The sequence below is a fragment of the Callospermophilus lateralis genome, chromosome 17 (assembly GCF_048772815.1).
Source record: "Callospermophilus lateralis isolate mCalLat2 chromosome 17, mCalLat2.hap1, whole genome shotgun sequence".
Classification (NCBI taxonomy): domain Eukaryota; kingdom Metazoa; phylum Chordata; class Mammalia; order Rodentia; family Sciuridae; genus Callospermophilus; species Callospermophilus lateralis.
The window spans coordinates 13442625-13468244 of record NC_135321.1 but is presented as its reverse complement, the minus strand read 5'-3'; the positions used below and the strand labels follow the sequence as shown (position 1 = coordinate 13468244).

At 32.5% G+C, this 25620-nt stretch overlaps 1 protein-coding gene across 5 annotated transcripts in view; it reads left to right on the top strand.

The window, feature by feature from the left end:
- Nucleotides 1–25620, top strand: part of Relch (RAB11 binding and LisH domain, coiled-coil and HEAT repeat containing) — a 99254-nt gene that overhangs the window by 40720 nt on the left and 32914 nt on the right. For all 5 annotated transcript variants that reach the window (XM_076837034.1, XM_076837037.1, XM_076837033.1 and 2 more), the window contains exons 11-18: nt 3633–3745; nt 9451–9541; nt 12315–12386; nt 17359–17499; nt 18084–18248; nt 19978–20125; nt 24004–24160; nt 24984–25107. In XM_076837034.1, coding sequence (XP_076693149.1) covers nt 3633–3745; nt 9451–9541; nt 12315–12386; nt 17359–17499; nt 18084–18248; nt 19978–20125; nt 24004–24160; nt 24984–25107 — 1011 coding nt within the window. The remainder of the gene's footprint in view (nt 1–3632; nt 3746–9450; nt 9542–12314; nt 12387–17358; nt 17500–18083; nt 18249–19977; nt 20126–24003; nt 24161–24983; nt 25108–25620) is intronic.

Here is a 25620-nt window from a genome sequence, read left to right as displayed (position 1 = left end):
AAGATGTTGTGTCCGCCGAGAACTAAAAAATAAATATTAAAAAATTCTCTCTCTCTCTTTCTCCCTCCCACTCTCTCTTTAAAAAAAAAAAAAAGAAATTGTTTCACTCATAAGATTAATATTAATATGCTAGAGGGCTTTCCTACTGACTCTGCTAGAGGGCTTTCCTACTGACTCTGTAAAATTCAATGGGTAACTTGGGACTTGAGAGGCAGGAGATCCTTCAAGTAGAGAAAAATAGATTTGTTATTAAAATTGCAAAACCCAAATGAATTGCAACTAATGTTATTTACTTAAATAAAGTGCAAAATCCTAATAATCCCATTAATTAATTTTAAAAGTCTTAGGAAATATATAATAGGATTATCACACTGATTTCTTCTGTAATTATCAGAGGGCAATCAGTTTTGTATTTCACTTCTGTACACACTATTGATTACTATCCAGATGGGAAAAACTCATTTTAAAATATTTAAGATTCTTATTACCTCTAAATGTGGACATACAACTTTTCATATGTGAGAGAAAAAATTACCTATGGATCTAATGTTACCATTAGAGTATTATTGTTAATTGTTTTAATATTACATGGGGCATTAAATCTAATAGGCTTAAGGATTTTTGTCATTAAAAAGGATTTAGATATATCTTAAATAGATATTAAAAAGGATCAGATATTTCTTACATTGCTCTAGTTTCAATGTTTCTTTTATATTTAATGTCACAGAGGCATTTTTAAAACACTTATCACTTGCTTTGAAGAAAATTCAGGGACCGTTTTTTAATTGTTGCATCAGAATTGTAAGAAAAGTTTTTAAAAGATGATAGAGGGAGCTGGGACCGTAGCTCAGTGGTAGAACACTTGCCTTACATGTGTGAGGCACTGGGTTCGATCATCAGTACCACATATAAATAAATAAATAAATATCGTGGCTCAGCAGTAGATTGCGTGGCTAGCACATGTGAGGCCCTGGGTTCGATCCTCAGCACCACATTTCTACACTAATCTTAATTCCTACATGTTTCGCTTGAGGAAAATAAGAAGTTTTTGCATTTCCTTACATTCTCAGGTTCTAAGTAGTTTACCAAGACAGAAGTTCTTCTAGTTCCTGGGACAGTGATCTCAATTTTGCACATGTGTAGCCATATTCCAGTTACAAGATTGTCGGTATTAACACAGGACACTAAACCTTCCTTTTGATTAAGGATTACTGAGCCTCATGATAAAATAAAATGTAAGACGTACAGAATAAACAACAACAAAATTATTTTGTTATGCTTATTTTTTAGATAAAGCTAACACACTACTACTACATGTTTTAAACTGTGTATGTGCAATTATAGTAAATATCTTTTATTTATAATTTTACCTTTAAAGAATAATGAACTAGGGGAGAATGAAAAAAATATTTTAAGTATACATGTAGGGATAATAAGAAAGTAGAGAGATTAGGAGGAAACAAGAAAATTATCAGGAGAGAAAGATCTGACATGAAGAGTAAATATAAGTAAAACTTTTACATCCCTTTTGGTTTTCAGGCATCAGAATAATTTCTCCTTTAGTTGGTGCTTCCAGAATAACTCCTTTTCATCCTTAAGGTTAATACTCTAACCACACCCTTTTAATACTTTGTGTTGGTTCTCTCATTAGTGACATTGGATCTCAGCAGCCTAAATGGAATCAACTAAGAATAGTCCTTGGTATTAATGGTCTTAACCCTAATATTGTTAAACTTACAAATCAGACAAAATATTTAATATGTTTTAAAAGTTTTATTTTACCCTACAATATCAGGACTAATCCAGCAAGCATCACATTAAGTGTCTAGTGAAAATATTAAGTGGTAGTGGTTGTTGTTTGTGGGGTGTTTGTTGGTTGGTTGGTTGGTTGGTACTGGGAATTGAACCCAGAGAGCATTTAACCACTGAGCCACATCCTAGCCCTTTTTATATTTTATTTACAGACAGGGTCTTGCTGAGTTGCTTAGGGCCTTACTAGTTGGTGAGGCTGGCTTTGGACTTGTGATCCTCCTGCCTCAGCCTCCAAGCCACTGGGATTGCAGGTGCGCACCCCCACACCCAGCAAAAATATTAGTTTGTTTTTTTTTAATTACTTGATGTGCTTTCTTTATATATATATATATATATATATATATATATATATATATATATATATATGTTGGTTGTTCAAAACATTACATAGTTCTTGATATATCATACTTCACATTTTGATTCAAGTGGGTTATGAACTCCCATTTTTACCCCGTATACAGATTGCAGAATCCCTCATTTCAGTCCAAAATTATTTTCCCTATTTTTTTTTCCCTTTTCAGTTACTTTGTAATCTGGAACCTACAAAGGCTTACAAATAGGAAGATTGAAAATGACAGAACAATAGTTTTCAATTTCTTCTACTACTCGTGTATCTCCTCTTTTGTACCATAAATTTAAGATTTAAACCATATAGTTATAACATAATATATAAAGGCTTCAGAAATAATGGAAAGGGCCTTGTAGTCATGCCTTTAGGATTAATAATCAACTTGAAAAATTATATCATCTATCTAAGCAAGCATCTTCAAAATGAGGAAATACTTCTTAAAGTATAAACTTTTATCATATTTTCCTTGGGTTTATATCATTCTCTCCTTAGTACATTATAGTGTTTAATTTAAAATAGCTTCAAAGTATTATTTTTAGAGTATTTGTTTCCAAAAATATTTTATCACTTTTGGACTTTTATTCCCATTAGATTTGAAAATCCACTCCAAAATTAAAAGTATTAATACACTTTAATGTATTCAGTGTTCAGAATTTTATCGTAATTTGATTAAAATGTGAAATAACCTTAGTTTCAAATATTTGTGTGAAAGTGAGAAGTAAACTTTTGGCTATTACATTCTTACAAAATGTTGAATTTACCTCTGCATGTTGAACATATGGTACAATATACAAAATATGTTTAAAAATTTATAGTTTAACTTATTTCTACTGATATTCTGTGCTATTAAATGCTGAGAAGATTTAACAACCTGTGGAGGTGTTTTGTTTTGATTTTTGTTTTTTCCTGTGCTAGGTATGGAACCAGAGGCCTCTAGCATGCTAGGCAAACACTCTGCCCCTGAGCCAGCTACCTCTCCAACTCAGAAATGATGTTTATAATTAGCCATTGGATTAGATGCGAAGGATTTAAAATTGTTAGATTCTATTTAATCCTAAGGAAGATACATTATATTTGTGGATGCAAGGAAGGTTGTTTTTATTTTCTGTTATCTTTTTAAGTTTTGAAATATAGTGAATTTCTGCAAGTTTCACTTAAAAACAGTTTCACAATTAAAATTACTATATCTGCTTGTCAAATGATGGAAAGTTATTTAGTGTAAAGAACTAGTGGAACCTTGGGAATTACTGGATAAAATAACAAGGTTAGTTGACTCTTATGTAACTTTATTACATTATTATTTATGCTTTCCAAAACCAGCATAAGTATGTTTTAATGTTTTCAGTGTTTCAAATTATCAAACTTAGAAACTTAAAATTTACTCTTTTTTGTGTTGATGTTTAAACATCCATTTAAGAACATTTTGCAGTGTATTTTCATTTTGAAATTTTCCACCTTCATATTTCTTCAGGAGTTGATCCCCCTCATATTGTGTACAGCATGTCTACATCCTGAGCCTAAAGAGAGAGATCAGCTTCTCCACATACTTTTCAATTTGATCAAGAGACCAGATGATGAGCAAAGGTGGGTGTAATTACTTCTTTGGGAAATAAATACAGTATTGATCTATTCACTTTTCTAATTTGTCAACAAGATGGGCATTGTAATCTAAATGCCTTTTTTCCTTCCCTCTATCTGTTCTAGTGGCATTGGAGCTTTCACTATCCTGGTATCACTCATTGATAGTTTCAAATTCTAAAAAATGCATTTCAAAGCATAATGTCCTATATCAAGTTACCTTCCCTTCCCATTTTCTTTTTTAAGGAAATCTGGAATTTATGACAACAAACAAAAAGATAATGCAGAATTCTCTGAGAAATTTATTCTACGTATAATAAATAAAACCTAAAGCAAAAATAACTTTTTAAAGTTAAAGTTTCTGAAAGTCACTAGACAAGTACAGGTTCTGATGGATATTATCTAAATTATCTTGTATTTTTGAGGACTAATTCACATTGAAATTGTCCTAAATTTTAGTGAAATTTTATTTTATTTTAAAAATATAAATGTTTATTTTAAAAATATAAATATTTTCCCTTGAACACAGCAGGATATTTATTTTTTTTATCTGAAAATTCTGTCTTCTACTAAAACACTTTGCTGTTTTCTAGTAGAGTTTCCTAGTAGTTAATGATTAGACTATTCTCTAAACCATCAGTATAAGGAAAAGGGAGCAAACAGGCATGAGGGTCTTAATAGGGGCTTTACAAGTGGTACAGATAAGTTGCATATTGCCAAGAAAACTACTGTTCTTTTTTCCCCTCCAAATGCAACAAGCCATAGTTAGGTGACATAGCATAAAATTGGACATACCCAATGATCTCTCAGGCATTGTAATGTTCCACAGATAGAAAACTAACCTTCCTCCAGGAAAGAGATTTTCAAAGAAGCCTGACTTTATCTGCCTACATATGTTCTTGGCACTGTTTTTAATGAGTACTAAGACCTATAAAAGCAAGCAATAAAACCTTTATAGATTCTAAGCTACTTCTTATGATTTACCCCATAAGGAAATGCTCTCAACGGAAAGCAAGTTTTGCTTTTGTTTTCTTTTGTTTTGGGTTTAAGGTTGACATTTCTTTATTTTGTTTCCGGTTTGGAATTTGCTAGGAAGACATGAAAATGTATTTTTAAAAACTAAGATATAAATACTAAGCATTTGTGAGAAAAAAGTTTAACAGACAACCATTTAAAGGATCTGAGAAATTTTTCTGTTACTCTAGTATCACTGAGTGAGGCTGGATTAAGGAGACAAATCTAAGATCCTTAGTTTTTATTTTGATGAAAGTATTTTTTATTTGAGTGAAAGGTAGAAGGGCCTCAGTCATTTGTTCTTTTATGTAAGGCAGCCTGTTACTTCTACCTTCCTTTATTGTCCAGACCTCTTTATCTAATCAGATTAATATTTCCAATAAACATGAAGTATTGCAAAAGACCATATATTCCAGGATGAAAGGATGAAAGGCAGAGGGTGCCTTTCATCCTGGAATATATGGTCTTTTGCAAAACCCTAAAAGCCAGGTAAAGACCAGAAATTGCCCTAGAAGTACATAGCAGGTGTTAATTATTCATACATTATATTTGGTTGAATAAAAGCTCCAGATTGTCTCATCTTTTACAATATAAATTCCCATCCTAGTCAAGAAATACTGATATTGAGAAAAGAGAAAAGCAAACCTAGATTCTGCAGAACCAAATTAAATTATCTTGTTTCATGTACCTGAGCTATCTTGGGAGTAAAGCTGTTAGTCATACTCTCTCCCTCCCTTTCAGAATAAACTGGAGCTGGATCAATTTCTTTTAAAGATTAGTAAACAGAATTGACATGAGCCCTATAAAATTCTATATAATGAAAATAGCAGTTCTTCTAAAAATTCAGATTAAAAGCATTTTCTGAAAATTGATTACAAAAAAGAAACATTATTTGGAATCCTAAAACTCTAGAGGCAAGAGCTCATGGTTGTTATGTAAACTTAGATGGAAAAGACTGTTTAAAGAATAAGAGAAGATAACAAGGAGAAAACATATACAATATTTTCAAATTTACATTGAAGACAAATTAATAGATTGGACATTACTGAAAATTGAATCCATGTTGTAAATCATAAATTTCAAATTATTGGTATACCACTATATCCACTGGCCACTTGAAGGGTTGAAGAATTGTTTGCCCAAATGTCCATGGTTTTAGTAATTTCCAGGAACTCTTCAACACTTGCTATTTATTCATGATGATGGACAAAATGTAATGTATATGTTCCTAAGATATTATGCCTTATTTTTCTGTAAAATGTTTGAAAAACTGCCTTTACAAGGCATGAGTTCATATTATATCAATAGATTAATAGCCTTGAAAGCATGTTGACATGAACTACTGCTTCATCCGATAGAAGTTTATAAAAATGCATGCATAAAGCTTAAATTTTCCTTCATAAACTTCTGTACAGCCATTTAAAATTTTCCCTTATAATGACATTTTCACAAACTTAACCACCATATATTTTATCCAAGTCTTTCTGTTTTAAAATGAGCAAGTTTGTTAATCCTCTGAAATATGTATGCAGTCACTACCTCAACCGTGAGATCCTAGTTCCTCTTTAATTATGAATGAAGTTTGAAGGTACATGTAAATTAACAGTAAACATTTCTTGTATTTTTTTAATTAACAGAGGAAACACTTGTTCCATTCACAAGGTTCTACAGTGTTTTCATTCTTATTCTAATTCTCATTTTGAATTTGTACACTTTTGTATTAATTACCTATGGACTTCTAATTTGAATATTTCTTTGCCTTCATTTTTCATGCTCGATTTCTCCCAGGTATCTCACAGATGAACCTGGTAGAACATGATCATAATAGTTATGCTTTATAAGACATAACATATGAATTTCTATGTCATAGGGTTATCCATAAACCATTTACATTGTGTCTAGAAGGATAGTGTTTTGTTTTAATTATTCTTGAGACCATTTGCCCATATGGAAAGACAGGTCTGAGTGATGAGTTATCCTTAAGCTAGTGAGAGGGAAGAGCACAGATCACAATGATTCATCAGAATAAAAAGACATGAGTTTTGATCAAGCAACAATAGATATCTACTTCAGAGAGTAAAAACCTTTAAATATTAAGGAAAGTTATGGAAATGAGGGCTTGCACAAATTTTTTTTTAATTATGGTTGGACACAACACCTTTGTTTTATTTATTTATTTTTATGTGGTGCTGAGGATCGAACCCAGGGCCTTGCACACGCTAGGCAAGCACTGTACTGCTGAGCCATAACCCCAGCCCTCTTAATGAGAAAAAAATGCTTTTTTGCTTATAATAATAAACAAATTGTATCATTTGGTAGGTTTATGCACTTTTAGGACTAGGTTTTTGGACTTAAAATTTTTATGTCTTCTGAGAATTTGAGAGAATCATGAATAAGTGAACCATGAGACAAATCAAGCTCAAAATTTAAAATACAAGGAACTCTTCAACAGCGAGTACAGAAACAGTCTTGTTGACTTTGAAACTCTTATAGTAGATATCTCTCCTGCTCTTAAAATATGTGAGAGCAAGTGGAGAGGGTCAAGTGTAATTTATACCAGCAGCCTTCACATGCTAGTCAAGTAAGAATAAGATAAATTAAATCACCATATTAGTGTCAGTCATTGTGATCTGAAATTTTTCTAAGAACAGTTTGGTGGTACTGTATAGGAAAATTAGAATTTTATTTTTTCCTTGAAAAATATTGTTCTCTAGCTTGGTAACTGAGCCCATTATGCCCTAGCATCCCATATGCAGGACAACTATAAAAACTTTAACAGGGCAAATAGTTTGTCTTTTTTTTTTTTCTAATATTTTATTAGTTGTTGGTGGACCTTTATTTATCTTTATGTGGTGCTGAGAATCAAACCCAATGCCTCACACATGCTAGGCAAAGCTCTACCACTGAGCTACAACCCCAGTAAATAGTTTGTCTTAATGCAAGGACATAATGATGTATATATGTAATTATGTATATATGTAATGAAATACATATATTACGTTTTTATTTCTAGATTTTCAAGGCAAAAACCCAAGTCTTTAGAGTCCATTTTTAGACTTTGCATGTAAAATTTATAGGTGCCACCTGGTGGCCAAAAGTACTACTAGCTTTATTTCAGGTTAAGCTGCATCAGGAATTAAGCACTGATTTCCATTCTTTATCTGATTTCACCTTTCAGAAATATATGACTGTTTACTAAAATAGAATAATAAATTAACAATAACCTCTCTAAAACAAATAACAAATGAACAAAGCAAAAAATATAAGATAGCATAGTATATTTGACATGATCTGTTGTTATTTTTCATTAATGACTCTTAGGCTTCTTTGATAGTATCCTAAGAAAAAATTTAATATTAAATATGTTTTTGCCAATTCTTGTTTTTTTATCTTTATTGTATTTTATTTTTTATGCCTTTATTTTATGTACTTATTTTTACATGGTGCTGAGGATCGAACCCAGTGCCTTACACATGCTAGGCAAGTACACTACCACTGAGATACAACCCCAGCCCCTTGCCAATTCTTTTTTAACAACCATAACTGATGCCATATTTCTTCTACCTGTGTTATTTACTAATCATGCAATCTTGGTTTTCTTTGTCATAGGGGGCTATTTTCTTCTAGTGCTATTAGTGATCTGTAGGCCATCTGACCTCTTCTATTTTAACTATATTTCAAAACTAAAATATTTTCTAGAATGTTGAATTTAAGTTAACTTTGCTAAGAAGTTTGTTTTCAAGGACCTAATGTTTTTTTCCTATTGAAATTTATGTGTATTTATGATATGATGATTTGAAGTCTCTAATAAGTATTCAACATACTTAAATCCTAAGAAAATTGATTACAGTTTTTATGTGTATTTATGATATGATGATTTGAAGTCTCTAATAAGTATTCAACATACTTAAATCCTAAGAAAATTGATTACAGCCACGTGGGGTGGCACACCTATAATCCTAGCAGCCCAGGAGTCTGAGGCAAGAAGATAGTGAGTTCAAAGCCAGCCTCAGCCACTTTAATGAGACCCTGTCTCAAAACATTTTTAAAAGGCTGGAGATGTGGCTTGGTGGTTAAGCACCTTGATTTCAATCCTTTGTACCAAAAAGAAAGAAAGAAAGAAAAGAAAAAGAAAATTGATTAAATTATCAAATATTTCTGGAACATACATTACATATATATAGTGGGGGAAATATTGGTCATATATTAGGAAATTTTCATGAAGGAGTAGGCATCTAAAGTGGCTTGAAATTTTCTTGTCACATTTTCTTTCTATTCACTTCAATTTATTTGCCCTCCTAAAGTGGAAGGGAATAAAAAAGTTAAAAAAGCATATATAGAGAGAGAGAAGTAGACACATCAGGTATTATAAGTATTAAGGAGAAGCATGTAGATAAAAGTAACAAGGATTAGGCTGCAAGTATAGCTCACTGGTGTTTGAAGGCCCTGAGTTTAGTCTCCACCACTGGAGGTGGAGGGGTGGGTTGCAGGCATTGTGGTAAATGAGTAGCTGTTTCAGTATACAACAAAGATTTAGTGGATCATTTTGTACTTAATTCAAATTGATGCGTATTGAAAAACAGCAATGAACAGTGCTTAGGAGTAACTCTTTTTAATTCTTGGTCCTGTTTGTGTTTTCTAATGTAAATACAAGGTTGTTGGTTTTGTTATTGTTTTTGTTTTGTACTATTTTTCAGGCAAATGATACTGACAGGTTGTGTGGCGTTTGCACGTCATGTTGGACCAACACGTGTAGAGGCTGAACTTTTACCACAATGTTGGGAGCAGGTAAATTAACTATACTAGATTTTGCCTTAGCTGTTATATTCTAATTTCTTATAAAAGTTTATATTGTTTTTAAATGCCATTAGGAAATTTATGGAATGTAAATTATGCAGCTATTTCTATATCTCAACATAGTGATTTACAATTGCTAAAGGATGCTCTGGAATATTTTCCTTTATGCATTCATTCAACAAATACTTATGAAACACTAATTTCATTGCTAAGTATTTGTGTAGTGACTAGGAATATAGTGGTGAACAGAAGAGACATCCTAGTGGGAGATTAGAGTTAACAAATAATATGCTATCTTGTAGTGAATATACCATGAAGAATGATAAAGCAGAAGAAGGGTTAGATAAACATGAAAAATGCTTTCCTAGAATGGACGGTAAGAGAAGGGATCGCTGAGAAAGTGATGGTTAAGCAAGAATCTGAATGAAGTAACATGAAAGAAGTACAAAGGGCCTGAGATGGGAATATGCTTGATGCATTCAAGGACAAACAAAAAGAAAATGTGTGTGTGTGTGTGTGTGTGTAAATAGAAATGTATCTTGTATATACTGTGTACTTGTATATAATATAGATACATTTGTATAAAGAGTAGACCTTATATATGGGAGGTTTTTGTATTTATAATTTAATTCATTATTTTATTAGCGGTACTTTAATTTTGTATTGAATTTTGGCATTTCCATTCCACTTTAGAACCTGGAATTACTGACTTTTTAGATGATGTTTAGATTATTAAGCACCTTATTTTTCCACCTTAAAAAAAGATAGATTTCTCATTTATGGAGACAGATTTTATGGCCATGTTTACAATAATATAGTGAGTTTCTTAAGAAAAATAATGATCTCTGGAATATCACTAATGTATGTAGTCATTTAGAGCTCTAGTCCTAATTGCTTTGGTCATTTTTTCCCCCCATTAAATATGGTGGATCCACCAAGTTCAGTATGTTAAGTGAACAAAACATATAGCAATAATTACCTCTAACAGTGTCATACATCTATATATTATAGTGAATACTAATATAGGCTGAGGTCTAATCAAAGTCAAAATTAACTTAGATATATAATATATGCAACTTTGAATTTATAATTATATATACAGTTATAAATGTGTACATTTTAACCGTTTTTTATTGTTTTTTTTTTTGAGAGAGAATTTTTCAATATTTATTTTTTAGTTTTCGATGGACATAACATCTTTATTTTATTTTTATGTGGTGCTGAGGATTGAACCCAGTGCCCCGCACAAGCCAAGCGAGTGCGCTACCACTTGAGCCACATCCCCATCCCAACACAGTTTTTTAAAGTTAATTCTAATAACATATAGCTAGCCCATTTAAAGTATACAAATTAGTGGTTTTTGTATATTCACAGTTATATATTCACCACCACAGTCAATTTTAAAATACTTTTATTACTCTAAAACAAACATTGACCCCTGAATTTGGTTCTCAGTGAGGACTATTTTATGGTTTCCTTAGAATTCCATATGAATTTTAGGATTAACTTGTAGATTTTTACAAAGAGCCTAGCTGGAACTTTTATAAGAAACTCATTGAATCTATAAATTAATCTGGAAAGTATTTCCATTCTAGTAAGTCTTCTAGCCTATGAATTCAGGTAACTTTTTTATTCATTTGGGTCTTTTAAATTTTCTTTCAATCATGGCTTGTAGTTTTCAAAATGTAGTTCTTTTTTAAATTTATTCCTAAGAATTTTATTATTTTTGTTACTATTATAAAAAGGATTATTTTCTTAATTCTATTTTCAGTTTGTTCATTTCTAATATGTAAATTAAATTGATTTTTGTATGTTCATTTAACTTGGAGACAAAAGAAAAACAAAATGAAACTTTATATGTACCATATTCTGACATTCAAAGCATTCTTGTTTTTGAGGTAACTGTATCTGGATTAAATTTAATTTAGAGATGTCAGTTATAAACATCTCTACCACCACCTCTTCTGTAACATGAATAAACATGGATATCAGGGATCTGTCTAGCCATCTACCTCAAGTTTGTTGCCCAGTAGATTACTATATAATTTCTTTTCTTAATTTTAGGCATCCAATACATTATTGAATTATGTCACCTTTTCATATGGGAATATGAGAACAGATACACTTCTTTTCCAGTCAAAGAAAGATTTATATTCTATGAAGAAGACATACGGGAACAAAACCCAGTATGTGTCCTTTCTTTTGTTATTTTTTGTTATGGTTCAGTGTAGTCATAACAATAGCAAAACCCCATCAGTTTGCATATGCAAACAAAAAATAAAGTCTTCTTCCTTTAAAAAGAAAATCATGGTTCTGGTCCATCTGGTTAAATCATTGATTAACTTATGTCCTAACTCTTTAGCTAAAAAGACTGGCATATATTATGACCATATCTATATGATCCAGAAGCTGGATTTTGCAAATTAAAAAACTGTGACGCTGTTGCTAGAGAAAGGTTCTGGATTTCTCCTGACATCTTAAGGAAAGTCTAGTCTTAGGGAAACACATAATTTCTAGACACCTTGCCAAATTTTCATCTTTGGTTTTCCCTTTTTTCTTTAACAGATGACCCCTGTGACCTCATGTTTAGGCTCTCCTTGATTCCCTTATTCCTGATCCAGGTATAGCCACACAGGGATTCCCAGAAGTGGAAAAGGAAGAAGCTTGATTGCGTTCTTAACAGGATTTGTGGTGAAAAGTAATTCTCTGTTGGAAGAAGAGAGGGTATGTTATTTATGCTTGATTTATTTATTTTTTGCTCTAGATTAATCACAAATACCCAGAAAGACGACTACTTGTGGCGGAATCCTGTGGAGCATTGGCACCTTACCTTCCTGTAAGAATTGTCACTGTTTTTTTAAAAAGTCTTTTCTTTTATAATAATAGAGAAATATACTTTCAAGTGTCTTATACATTTTAGTCCAAATTCTTTTAGGCATGATGTCTTAAAAAGAGAAGGAAACAAAAATGGAAAGGCTCATATTAATATTGTGTGGTGGACAGATAGGTATATTACTGCTGGTTTTGCATGAGTATAAATATATTAAACTGTATTACCAGAGTGGGCTGGGAAACCTGGATACCTGATCCTTATCATGAAATAAAACTATTTTCATCATAATAAAACTTTTCTTAAAAATTTTTATCACATGTTGACGTTTATAGTGTTGGTACCAAAGCAGTATTGGGCAAAAAATGTTCATGCATCAGCACTATCAAAACACCGCTCCCCCAAATGTGTACTAATAATGATTGTATTCTACACGGCCATACTTTGGCACAATAAGCCAATTTCACTTAAAAGGGAGCTGCTCAATCAGTAAAATTATTTTTACTAAATTTTGAACCTTTCCTCTTTAATACTCTATAAGACAAATACAGGGTATTTGTAGAAAACCCATTTACTGTGTACTGAAATCTAATGGCTGTTTCCAGAAAAGTACTTGTGAAGTTGTTTGGGCTGTGAATTCAATTAACCCCTTTTTCCCATAGGTCACCAATTTTTTTTTTTTTTTTTTTTTTTTGGTGGAACCACTGACAGTTAAGTTGTAGCTATTCAGACTTAGGTACGTAGCAGATATTTTCATGTTTGTGAAGTGAGCCTGTCACTTCAAGGAAAACAGTCAACATTTGTTACAAATGATGAAATTGGAGCTTTTAGATGAGTTCTAGAATTTTAGAAAACTTGTGTCTGCCACTGTGAGCTTGACAACTTCTAAATATATATACACTCTTTGATGATATTGTGGAATTTTTTTGGTTATATAATTAAATGTGTCAGTATTTTTAAAGTCTGCATAATGTTATGGTTCAGTTTTTTCCCAAATAAACAATGAAAAGTGTAGAGACAATAAAAATCAGATTGACAATGGAATTTAATGCATAAAAAAGTGATTGTTATCATGGAGACATTTTTATCTGAAAAGCCTAGTAATATACTTCTCTTCCTTTTTAATGACACCTTCTGTGAGGTCATCTTTTCTTTAAATACTTCAACCAAAACAATGTATCACAACAAACAGAGTGCAGAGCAAATAAGAGAACTGTCCTTAATCAGACATGAGAGAGGCTTGGGATAATATATAAAACATTCTTCTCACTGATTTTTGTTTTGTATTGTTTTATAAACTGTCATTTTAATGAAAATATTATTTACTATTTATTCATTTAATGAGTTCTTACTTTTTAAATTAATTGATATATTAAAATCTTTAAGTTTTAATTTCAAATCATGGTAACTATAAATGAATATTACCCACCCAAACAAAAGCTACCAGAGGTTCTTACTAATTTTAAATAAATAAATGCTTTCTGCCACCAAAAGTATTGAGAACCACTGGATTGTTATGCTTTTATTGGATTTACTGGACTCGTATGCCTTCCCATAGGTCCTTGTTCCTTTAAAAGGGAACAAGGTGGCATCACAATTATTTTAATTTAAATACTTGAGACACTGTAGCCTGTATACCAAATCTAGCCCATTGCTTGTTTTATAAGTAAAGTTTTCTTGGAACACAGCCACATCCATTTCTTTATGTATCGATCTTTGGTTGCTTTCTTGAGAGTTTGATTGGAAGTTCAAGCAGAGGAGCACTATAGTTACTTACATAGTACCAAATAATGGTCCTCTTCTGGTGTGGCAGGGAAGCCAATCCTACACACTTCAGTGCCCAGGAACACAAACTTTCCAGGCTTAGTCACTGAGCATATTCACACCCACATTTTCAGACCCCTGGACTGCTGGTCTCATGAGCTGCCATATTCAAAGGAGAAGCCAGTTGGGCTCCCTTTTCACTTTTTAGGCCTGAAACCCCCTGGGCCCCATTGTCTCTAGATGAAGATCTTACCTCTGAAGGGAGAGAGAATTATGAGGAAGGGCTAGTCCTGGAGAAAAATGCCTCACTGGATAGGAAGAAGGAGCAGGAAGCTGAAAATTAAGGAACATGAGCAGATGGAATCCCAGAGGCAGCTGTCGGAGGCAGAACAGAAACAGGAGTTGACTATTGAGGAATTAGGGAGCTGCAACAGAAAAGTGAAGAAATGGAGAATCTACAGAAGCAAATTGAGTTCCCCTCCAGATTCCAGTTCTGTATGGCTACAAGAAGACACAACCCCCAGCTCTTACCCCACAGCTCCTTTCCCAGAGTGGGCCTACATGCTCTCTCTACTCCATATATGACTATTTATCATCATTCCTGGGCCATGGGCCACCTCTTCTGCCCTACTGGCCTTTGGGACCTCAGCCATCACCCCTGCCTCCAACATTTGTATAACCATTTTGAAATGTGAAGAGGACACTGAGCTATGGTATACATGCTGTGGGTATGATATAATTGAGAACATTGAGATCTGGGTGTTTTTCCCTGTCCAGTTCTACTCCTCTCTCTTTGATCTATCGCAATGCAATTTCTAACAAACATTTTGCAGCCATTAAGGGGGGAAAAATTGTCCTATTCTATCAGGGAAAGTCATCTTCTCTGATGGAGCACCCCGCTTTGGGAAGGGTGCACATCAGTAGTAAGGGAGAAAGGAGACTCCTGCCTAGTCAACCAGATTAGCCAAATCAATCCTAGTGATCAGTGAGAGGACATGTTGCAGCCAGCAGCTGTCATATCCAAGTTTATTTCTTACTACAATTGCAAAGTTGAATAGTTACAACAGAGATCTTTTTATATTCTCAAAAACCAAAAGTATATACAATCTGGCCTTTTATAAAAAGTTTGACAACCCCTGCATTATAGGGACATTTTTGTAAGATTGTTCTTTTAAAAGGCTACAAGAATTGTACACTAGTGCATGGGCTATTTAGTTGCATTTACTCGAAATTTCTGGGTTGTTTTTTGGGGATTTTGCTTTTTGTTTTGCTTTTTTGCTTGTTTTGGGTTTTTTTGGTGGGGTTTTGTTGTTGTTGTTGTTGTTGTTGTTGTTGTTGTTTTGTTATGAGGATCTGACCCAGGAGTGCTTTAACACTGAGCCCCTTTTATTTTTCATTTTGAGGTAGGGTCTCACTGAGTGGCTGAGGCTGGCCTCAGACTTGGAGTTCTCCTGACTAAGCCTCCAGAGTAACTGGGATTATAGGTGTGTGCCTTCACAGCCAGCTCTCTGTGCATTTTAAAAATTACTTATATTGCTAGTTATCTCTGCCTCTTGCTTCTTCCATCATTTGCATTTTTTATTTGTGACAGTTTCATATTTATCCTAACCAAAATAGCATGGATTTATAATCCTATTAATAATACATTGGAGTTCTTCATTTCTCATACCTTCACCAGAGACAGGAATGATGGATTTTTTTTTATCCTTCATTTAATGGGAGAAAACTGGTATCTTATTGTTGGGATAATAACAATAGGAACATACAAATGCTTAGATGAGTTGGACTACCCTATTATGTATTGTTCTACATCACATGAGCATCACTTTTTTTATAAAGGGTAAGTAAACTGTTCCACTCTTGATACTGGAATACTTAGTGGTCTTAATAGACATAATATTTCCTCACTGGATCTTGTACTGGAGCAAAAACTACAGCAGTTCCTTGGTGCAATCATGCCTTACATAGAATAATTCTACTGATCTGTCCCCTAGACGAGGGTCCCTATAGCATACTAAAACTTATAATCATTATTGACTTTAGCCCAGATCAATGTAAAACTAAAGTTTGCTTACCTCCCTTTCTTGCCTTGTGCTAACACCAACCAAGAATCCCTTTGAGATCCTTTGCATTGTTTTTAGGGCAGTTTTTAGCCTAAAAGGTAAATTCAAAGATTGTGCTAAAAGGCATTTTCTAAAAGTGTTCAAAATTTACTAAAATTTACTCTTGTTTCTAAAAATTCAAAACAAAACCCAAACCTTTAAAAAAATGTCAAGCACTGGTCTGCATACCTAATCAAGCTATAAATGTATGAAAATTGTCACCTCCTCCATCTTTAATCTTGTTTTATTCTGTTACACGCAGAACTGATCTACAATAGTTTAGGTTTAAAGAATTTTATGAATCAACCAAATTGTAATAATAGTCCAAAGTAGGGTGGGAGGGGCATGCATTTGAATTTTGATAACTCTGTATCTTAATCTCAGCCATTAATTACCCTAAAAGATTTATTAATATAACTGGAAAAAAACAATTTGTGTGGGGGCTGGTGGTATAGCTCAGTGGCAGAGTGTTTACCCAGCATGCATGAGGCCCTGGGTTCTCTGTGCAGCACTGCAAAAGAAAAAAAAGAACCTGTGTTGACATCAAGACATTATGTTTGACCTTATATTAAATATTAAAATAGCAGTGCATTGCTATTCTATATTTTAATTTTTTCTTTACTTCTTCAAAACAATAAGAATGCCAGGATTTTGTATTTCTTCATCCTCTCTCAGGCAGATGTTCCAATTTCCAGAGTAGTTGTCTCCTATTATAATTCTCAGCACTCTTCTCTGAATTGAATAAATAGTGGTAAGAGAATCATGGTCCATTTGCAACAGAGTGTTGACTTTATTGATTTGTTAAACATGTCTGATAGAATGTCCTGTAAGGATTTGAAGGATTTTTACACTTAATAAAGGTATAAAAACATGCTGAAAGATAATGCTGAATTCAAGATAGGTTTTTACCTCTAAAGAGAAAGGGTAGAGAGAAGGACCAGGGAGAGAACAATATTTTGGATATATCTATAATGTTTTATCTTTGAAAAATAAAAATTTGAAGCAAATACAGAAAAATGATAATGTCTTTTTATCTAGATTTCAAACACATAAGTGTCTTCCTTTTGTGTTTTAATGGAAATAAATAGTAAAAACATTTTGTTTATTTTCAGAAAGAAATTCGTAGCTCCTTGGTTCTTTCAATGTTGCAACAGATGTTAATGGAAGATAAAGCAGATTTAGTAAGAGAAGCAGTGATCAAAAGCCTTGGAATCATTATGGGATACATTGATGATCCAGACAAATATCAACAAGTATGTGTTTTTTATAATGAACCTCTTTTACCCCATTATAAAATTCCAAATAATACAATTTTGCAAATCTCTGATTCAGATACTTAGTCTATAGTACGGATGGTAGGTGTGTCAACTTTAATCAATTGGGAATAACTGTTATCAATCTTGCAACTCAGATGAAAGACTGCTGTGATTCATTTGTACTCTGTCAGCACTTTGTCAAGAAGTCAGCAACATGTATGCCATGTTTTCCATACCTTCTTTTTGATTTGGTCATCAATAGATATGTAACATTTAAAAAAAAAATCGGGAGGGGGTAATATTATGAATAGCTTTCTGTCTTGTTTAAAGCATTTTCCAAGTTTCTTAAAATCTTTGTTTCTTATTTTTATTAAGCTTTTTGGAAAGTTTATTATTTATTTATTTTTTAGTTGTAGATGGACACAACTTTATTTTATTTTATGTGGTGCTGAGGATCGAACCCAGGGCGTCACACGTGCTAGGCAAGAGCTCTACCGCTGAGCCACAACTCCAGCTCCAAGAAAGTTATTCTTTAAAAAAATCTCCTTTTTTTTTTTTTTTTTTGTTTGTTTCTTTGGCAGGGTTTTGAATTGTTGCTGTCAGCCTTAGGCGATCCCTCAGAGAGAGTAGTTAGTGCAACACATCAAGTATTTTTACCAGCTTATGCTGCCTGGACTACAGAACTTGGAAATTTACAGTCTCATCTTATACCTACACTACTGAACAAGATTGAAAAGCTTCTTAGGGTAAGTTCTTCCTTTGCTTATATAGTTTATAACAATTTAAAAGATCTGTTGTAAACCATGTTAGGGCACTAATAATTGCCACTTAGTTGAATATTTTGATACATTACCAGTTAAAGATTCTTTGACTGGACCCAAAAGAGATTTGAGGTGGTTTTGCTTTGCCAAAGCTACAAGAGAAAAAAACAGCATGGTCTCTGTTTCTCATCTCAAAGAGCACCTTTATGGAAGTAACTCAGAAACATTAATCAGAAAGCTAGCTCTACTTAACCTTCTGACAACTAAATTATTTTACAAAGCATCAGCTTCCAGTTCCAGAATACAGAGATAACTAAAATCTGAGTCTATATGGCTTTTGTTTATATGATGTCAATATTGCTTTGCCTCTGCTTATTATTCCATTATTGCAGTTATTCATTTCCTCACTTTTTTCTGCTCATATTAAGAGAACTGAAGTTGGGAAGGAAAAAAAATAATGATAGCAACTTCTTGACTAATTTTTGTTTTTTTAGATTCTAGAAGAGAAATTTAACATTTCCTGAACATCCATTACATGCCATTAAGATAGATGCTTTAGATATAAAAATCCTTTTTCATTCTCGTAACCCTTTCAATTCTATTTGTTTTATGTGGAGACTGTGACTTGTTGTTTAAGTAACTTGCCAGTATCCCACAACTGTCACATGATAGAACCAGGATCTGATATAAGTCTATGACTCCAAATTTTCACCATTTCTGCTTCAAAATATTAAAAGACAATGCTCTTAATCATAAATCATTGCAACTTTTCAATAGATGTATCATACATGTTCACATGTATTTATTTAATTTAAATATTGAACTGTTCTATCTACAAATTTAAGAATGTATTTTTTAAAAACCTTAAGTAGATAACCAGACTAAAGTATACTGTTCTGTGAAACTTTAGGAATGTTTTTTCAAATGTTTTGCATTCTTTCTGAGAATAATTCATAACTGGTTTTTCTTGTTCCATTTTATACCACAACTAATTCCACATTACTACTAAAAACATTTGCAATATGCAGCATAGATAGTAATTCTTCCATGAATAAATTAACTAAATTAGAACTTGATAGTAGATAATTCTTATTTCTGGTTCTGACAAGAGTTGCTATTTATTAATATGGTAATGTCATCTCAAGTGGATTTGAGCAGCAAAAATGCTTTCATCTCTGGTGATTCTTTTTTCATTTTGTTTTCTGATCCTTTTAAACTTTTTTGTCATCTTCTGTTTCCTTTTGGAATATCTTCTCCTACATTTTATTTATGCGTAGGATTATTTTAAAGTGCTTTTAATACTTGCAGATACAAGTATCACCAAATGTATAAAAGGACCAGAGAGGAATCAGCAAGCACTGTTGCTAATTTGGCCATTGAGTATTTAAAATTATTCCTCTGGCTCACTTTAATTTCTTTACCCTAACTTATAAATTTTCACAAAATAAGACCCTCCCTAAATAAAAAGAGAGCCTATACAAAATGTCCAACTTTGGAAATGACTGTTGTGTTTACCCTTAATGTTTCCATATGAAACACTATTACTTCTGCAATGCCTTATTTTGAATGGACATCTCCATTAAGTGTTATGTTTTGAATCCAACATATAGGTTCTTAAGTGTTTTATTTGCCTCAGAAAGGAAAAACATCATAAATCAAATTAGCAATGTAATTTCAGAAAACTAAAATTAGCTTCCACCTCCTTATATTTCAGGAAGGAGAACACGGGCTGGATGAACATAAACTCCACATGTATCTTTCTGCCTTGCAGTCTTTGATCCCATCTCTCTTTGCATTAGTGCTACAAAATGCACCTTTCTCCAGCAAAGCCAAGCTTCATGGTGAAGTGCCACAGATAGAAGGTACTGAACTTAAATTCTGAAAGGAAGATGTAGAATATTAGCAGTTTAGCTTCCCAGAGACTTGTTTTTGATGAAAATTCTAAAAGTCACTGTATAAGGGCATAATTACTAAAATGTATTGTATGGGTAGGATTTTGTCTTTGAAGACTATATGTCTAAAGTAAGCTATATGGCTTCATCTTTTATGGATAAGCCTCATGATATTTATACTTTTCATTCTTAAGACTTATAGCCTTCATTGGGAGGCTAGAATAAATGCTTGTGAATAAATCTGAATCAATGAAAAAAATGTACTTAATACTTACTAGTTTAGTATTTAAAGCTGGTCATTTACACTTTCTTTATGCATTTTTTCCTCCCCACTTTTTCGTTCTTTTTAATAGGGGAAGGTAAATATAATTACTTTTTCCCACTCTGAGTTCTTAATAGAAAGGAATATAAGAATATGTGGCAGAATTTTCTTTTTTCCTTGGAAGAAATGTCTTATTTTCAGAAATACATGAAATTGACTGCAGAGGTCAGATAGTTCCTGTCTCACTTTCCAGGTAGCCAGTAAGTGATCTTTGATAAGTGACAACTCCACTGCACCTAAGCCCCAAGATAAATGCCCATAAACAAGCTATTGCTATGTGTGAGATACCTTTGCAACTTTTTCAGGTTTGTGCAGTTACCTATGTTACTGGCTTCTGATTTCTGATTAACAAATAATTATGACATTGAAACATCAAGAGTTAATGTTTTCATAATTATACCTTTCCTATAAAGTAAGCGTGGGCTACCTGTAATCTTTGGAGATAAAAAGCACTATATTCCAAGGTACATGAAGCCACAGACTAAAAGTAATGTGCGCTATTTGGATGCCAGTTTTGTTTGGAAAATTAAGAGTGGATGGAGTAGATTTAGTTTGATATTTTTTAATGATATTATTGAGGATAATAAAAAATCAAACTTCATAAGATAAAGACTTTGAAGATAAGACTTTATTATAACTGGCCACTTCTGATTCTGCCATTTTACTCATTAAAGCACTTATTCTACCTGGAGATTTTCCTGTCTTTCCAATTCCCCCTCCCCTTCTTTCTGTTTTCCTGTATTAGTTTGGTACGGCTGTATTAAGAAAGTACCATAGACTAAATTTATTATCCCATAACTCTGGAGGCTGGAATTCTGAGATCAAAGTGTTGGCAGAGTAGGTCTTTCTGAAAACTATGAGGGAGAACGTATCATTTGCCTCTCCCCTAGCTTCTAGCAGTTGGTAGACAGTCTTTGGTGTGTTAGCTTTTGGATGTATGATCTCATTTTTCTGCTGTTACCTTCAGATGGCTCACTGTCAGTATACTTCTTTCTGTGTCCAAATTTCCCCTTTTTATAAGAACATCAGTCATATTGGTAAGGGGCCTACTACTGCATCCGGTATATGACCTCATCTAATGTATCTTCAATGGTACTGATTCCAAACATAAGACTATGGAGGGGTGGAGAGAACCCATTTCAACCTGTAATGCTTGTTATTTCTTCATATACTTAACAAATAGTCCTTTAGTATCAGCTGTTGGGAAGTTTTTATTAGAGATTAGATAGAACAATTTCAAAACAATTTCTTTACCGTTCTGAACATAGTCTTTCTAATGTTTATGTGACTTCTTGTGATTGTTATTATACCAAAAATAAACTTTTGTTTTCAGTTCTTGTTGACTTACTTTGTGACTTTTAACAGTAGGTATAAATATTAATATTATTATATCCTTATAAGGTTATAATGTCTTCATTATAAGTAACGATTTATTATATCTTCATTTAAGGGATAATTTTATTTCTTTCACAATTTAATCAGTATATCAGGCACTGTTTTGGACATTTGAAATAACCAACTTAATAATAGGTAGCATTCTCTGCCATCATAGAGTTTATATTCTTATGGCAGGGGATACATCAAAGATTCATAACAGCTGTTGGGCAGAATCATTAAAAATAAAATGCTAGTGTTTTGCCAGCTAATTTAAATAATGTTCTGGGAATCTTTCTTTATTATCATTATGTTAGATACTCAATTTTTTTTTTAATCACAGTTAAATAGAACAATATTTTGAGTCTTCTGAATCATTCTAATTTTTTTTAAGAGGGAAAATTGTAATTTTATTTTTTTATTATTTTTATTTGTTTTACTTAGTTGTACATGACAGCACCATTCTAATTTCTTGCCTATAACTATTCACAAAATTACTTATTTTCAATCATTAGACTTATCTTTAAAACTTTAGACCCTACTCTTTTTTAGCATAAATTCCAACATATCTATTTTACTTTTAATTAATTGATTTCATCATACTATAGCAGGGTTTGACAAATATAATAGAACGTGTTTAAAATTATATCAGGTATGTTTTGACAAATATTAAATACAAAAATCCCTTATCCCAATCTGTTTGATTTCTGGGTTGGGGTAGTGAGGGATACCATATCATCTAAATTTCTTCCTCCTTTTCTTTCTTCCTGTTTAATGATAACAAATGGAAGAGTTCAGATAGAAAGAATAACCATTGTCTATACTTAATATATTATTAAATATCTGGTGCCACATAGGAATACAGTAAAATTTTAATGTTGTCTTGGAGCATTTTTTAAATTGTTTCAAATTTTCTTAAGTCTAATAATTATTATTAAATATGTTTTGAGAAAATGTTGCCTCGTGTGTCTTTTTAAGGTGATGCCTTTGTATAGGCGTTGCCTCCAGTCCAAGTTACTGACCTACAGCTAATGAGCTGTGGGCATGAATTATTCACTTAATAGTTATCCAGGAAGTATTCCCTTAATAAACTGGTATCTGATTACTGTCTGTAGGATTATAGATGTTATTGATGTTTAAACTTTTAAAATATAATAGTATAGCCAGGCATGGGGTGGCACATGCCTATATCAGCCATTTGAGAAGCTGAGACAGGAGGGTCACAATTCAAGACCAGCCTCAGCAACTTAGCAAACCCTGTCTCAAAAATAAGAAGAGCTGGGGATAGAGCTCAGTGGTAAAGCACCTTTGTGTTCAATCCCCAGTACCCAAAAAAAATAAATGAATAAATTAAAAGTAAAATAAAATATATTAGTATGTATATGAATATGCATATGTGTAAACATGTATGTATACATGTGTACATTCATGTTTTATTTACACAATTTTTAAAGTTTTTTAGTTTTCCCTCAAAATTGTGAAAAGCACATGATATGGAACCTTGGTTTTAATGTCCATAGTACACTGTGCTTTATCTTACCAGACCTTGACTTCAACATTTGTTACTAACTTTCTGTTTATCAAATGCTGAAAAAAAAATTTTTTTTTTTAAAGATACAATGTTGGGGAATGAATACTGAAGAAATGCACTCAGTTCAAGCTTTAGTATATTTTATGTTATTGTTCTTTGCTATATAAATGGTATTTTCCTACTCTTCTTGGTTTCTTACTCCCTGAAGGAAACATTTTATTATTTATTATTTCATGGACATAAACAGTATAGTGGAATTATAAGTATTTTTATATTTTTAAACTAGTTTAAAATTCACATTTTATGTAGGAGCCTTATCTTTGGCTCAATTTTAATTTAATTAAAAATATGCTTTTATTAAACTTTCATTACAATATTCATTTATTAACTATATAGTCCCATATAGTTATGGGACTCAATTTTTGAGATTTGTTCAAGTGACAAGAATTTTTTTCATTTATTTTCCATCAATGACTTGATGAATATGTTCCAGTTTTACACTTAAAGTTTATAATAAGCAAATTAAGTATTAGGGGAAGGACCTTATTTTTCTTTTGACTGAATAGCTAAATTCCCAAATTATTGTTTTTTGTGTAATCATTATATTTCTGTTATTTTTAGTGACTAGGTTTCCTCGGCCTATGTCACCTCTTCAAGATGTGTCTACTATTATTGGAAGTCGTGAGCAATTGGCAGTGCTCCTACAACTTTATGATTACCAGCTAGAACATGAGGGTACAACAGGCTGGGAGAGTTTGCTATGGGTCGTCAATCAATTGTAAGTTACTATCTCCATATTTATTTGCTATACCTAATCAGTTCAATGGAAGATAGCTCATATTTATCCTTGAAACTGAGGGACAAAATAATTTTTAAAACATAAAAAAATAATAATTAACTTGGCATCATCAATGATAAATTTTGTTAGAAGAGATTTACCCACCCCTCAAATATGTAATTAATTATCTGTGAAGAAGTTGCTTTTATATTATATCAGAGCAACCAGTCTGCTTCCTTATTTGTGTATTAGTGGTGATGGATTTTAAACCATATCCAGACTTCTAATTTTTTTGTTTAAGATGGATGCTGTGTTAGCCAATCTCTTCTTGGATTTGAATCTCATTATCTCCATACTCAGAACTCTACCATTAAGATTTTATATATTTTATGCCAAGCTGTTTTATCTTAAAAAGTTTTTTCAGTAGAATATAATCTTCTTCACAAGATTCCAAGGAATTCCTTTGCTTTCAAAAAACAAAACAACAGCCAGGCATGGTGCACACGCCTATAATCCCAGTAATTCAGGAAGCTGAGACAGGAGGATCAAAAGTTCAAAGCCAACCTCAGCACTGTAGGAAGGCCCTAAGCAATTTAGTGAGATCCTGTCTCAAAATTTAAAGAAAAAAAAAAACTTAAGGGGTTGGGGATGTAACTCAGTGGTTAAGTGCTCCTGGGTTCAATCCTTAGTACCAAAAAAAAAGAAAAAAAAAAGAAAGAAAGAAATAGAGTTTTTGAATTTGGATTGCATTGTTCCAGAAATTGTCAAGGAAGTAGTAATTTATATGTATCCCCTGCCTGTTTATCTTTCCTTTCATATTCAGGTTGCCACAACTTATAGAAATAGTTGGCAAAATTAATGTTGCTTCAACTGCCTGTGTCCATGAATTCTCCAGATTTTTTTGGCGCCTTTGCCGAACATTCGGCAAAATTTTTACGAACACTAAGGTAAAAACTTGAATTTCATATTTTCTTCTATGCAAAAAACAAAGAAATAGAATATGTTAATGCTGTAACAGTAATCGAATATAGAGTAAGAAAATGAGCCCTTCCTGATAACTTAGAATATTATAATAATAAAAGAAATTCTAGTTGATAGTAGTCTTATCTTTATTAATGTTCAGAAAATGGCTTACCTAAGTTTAGTTTGTATCCACACTAGTAAGATCTACTCACTGCAGATATCTCAAAGGTTTTCAGCATAGGAAGTATCAATTAAGGAACTCAACCCAATTCTATGAATATACCTTTTGTACTTACTACCATCTTCCACAGGATCTGGAAGCAATTGTTTGTTCAGCACACTTGGATAAAAAATCTGAGGTGATTGTGGAACTGCAAAACTTTCTATTTCGAACGTGCTATAAGGATCCTACCTCTTAGGAATAGCATGGACATTTGAGATGTATTTTAATCATTACCCAAAGTATAATTTTTTACAAAGGCCTATATGGGTTATTC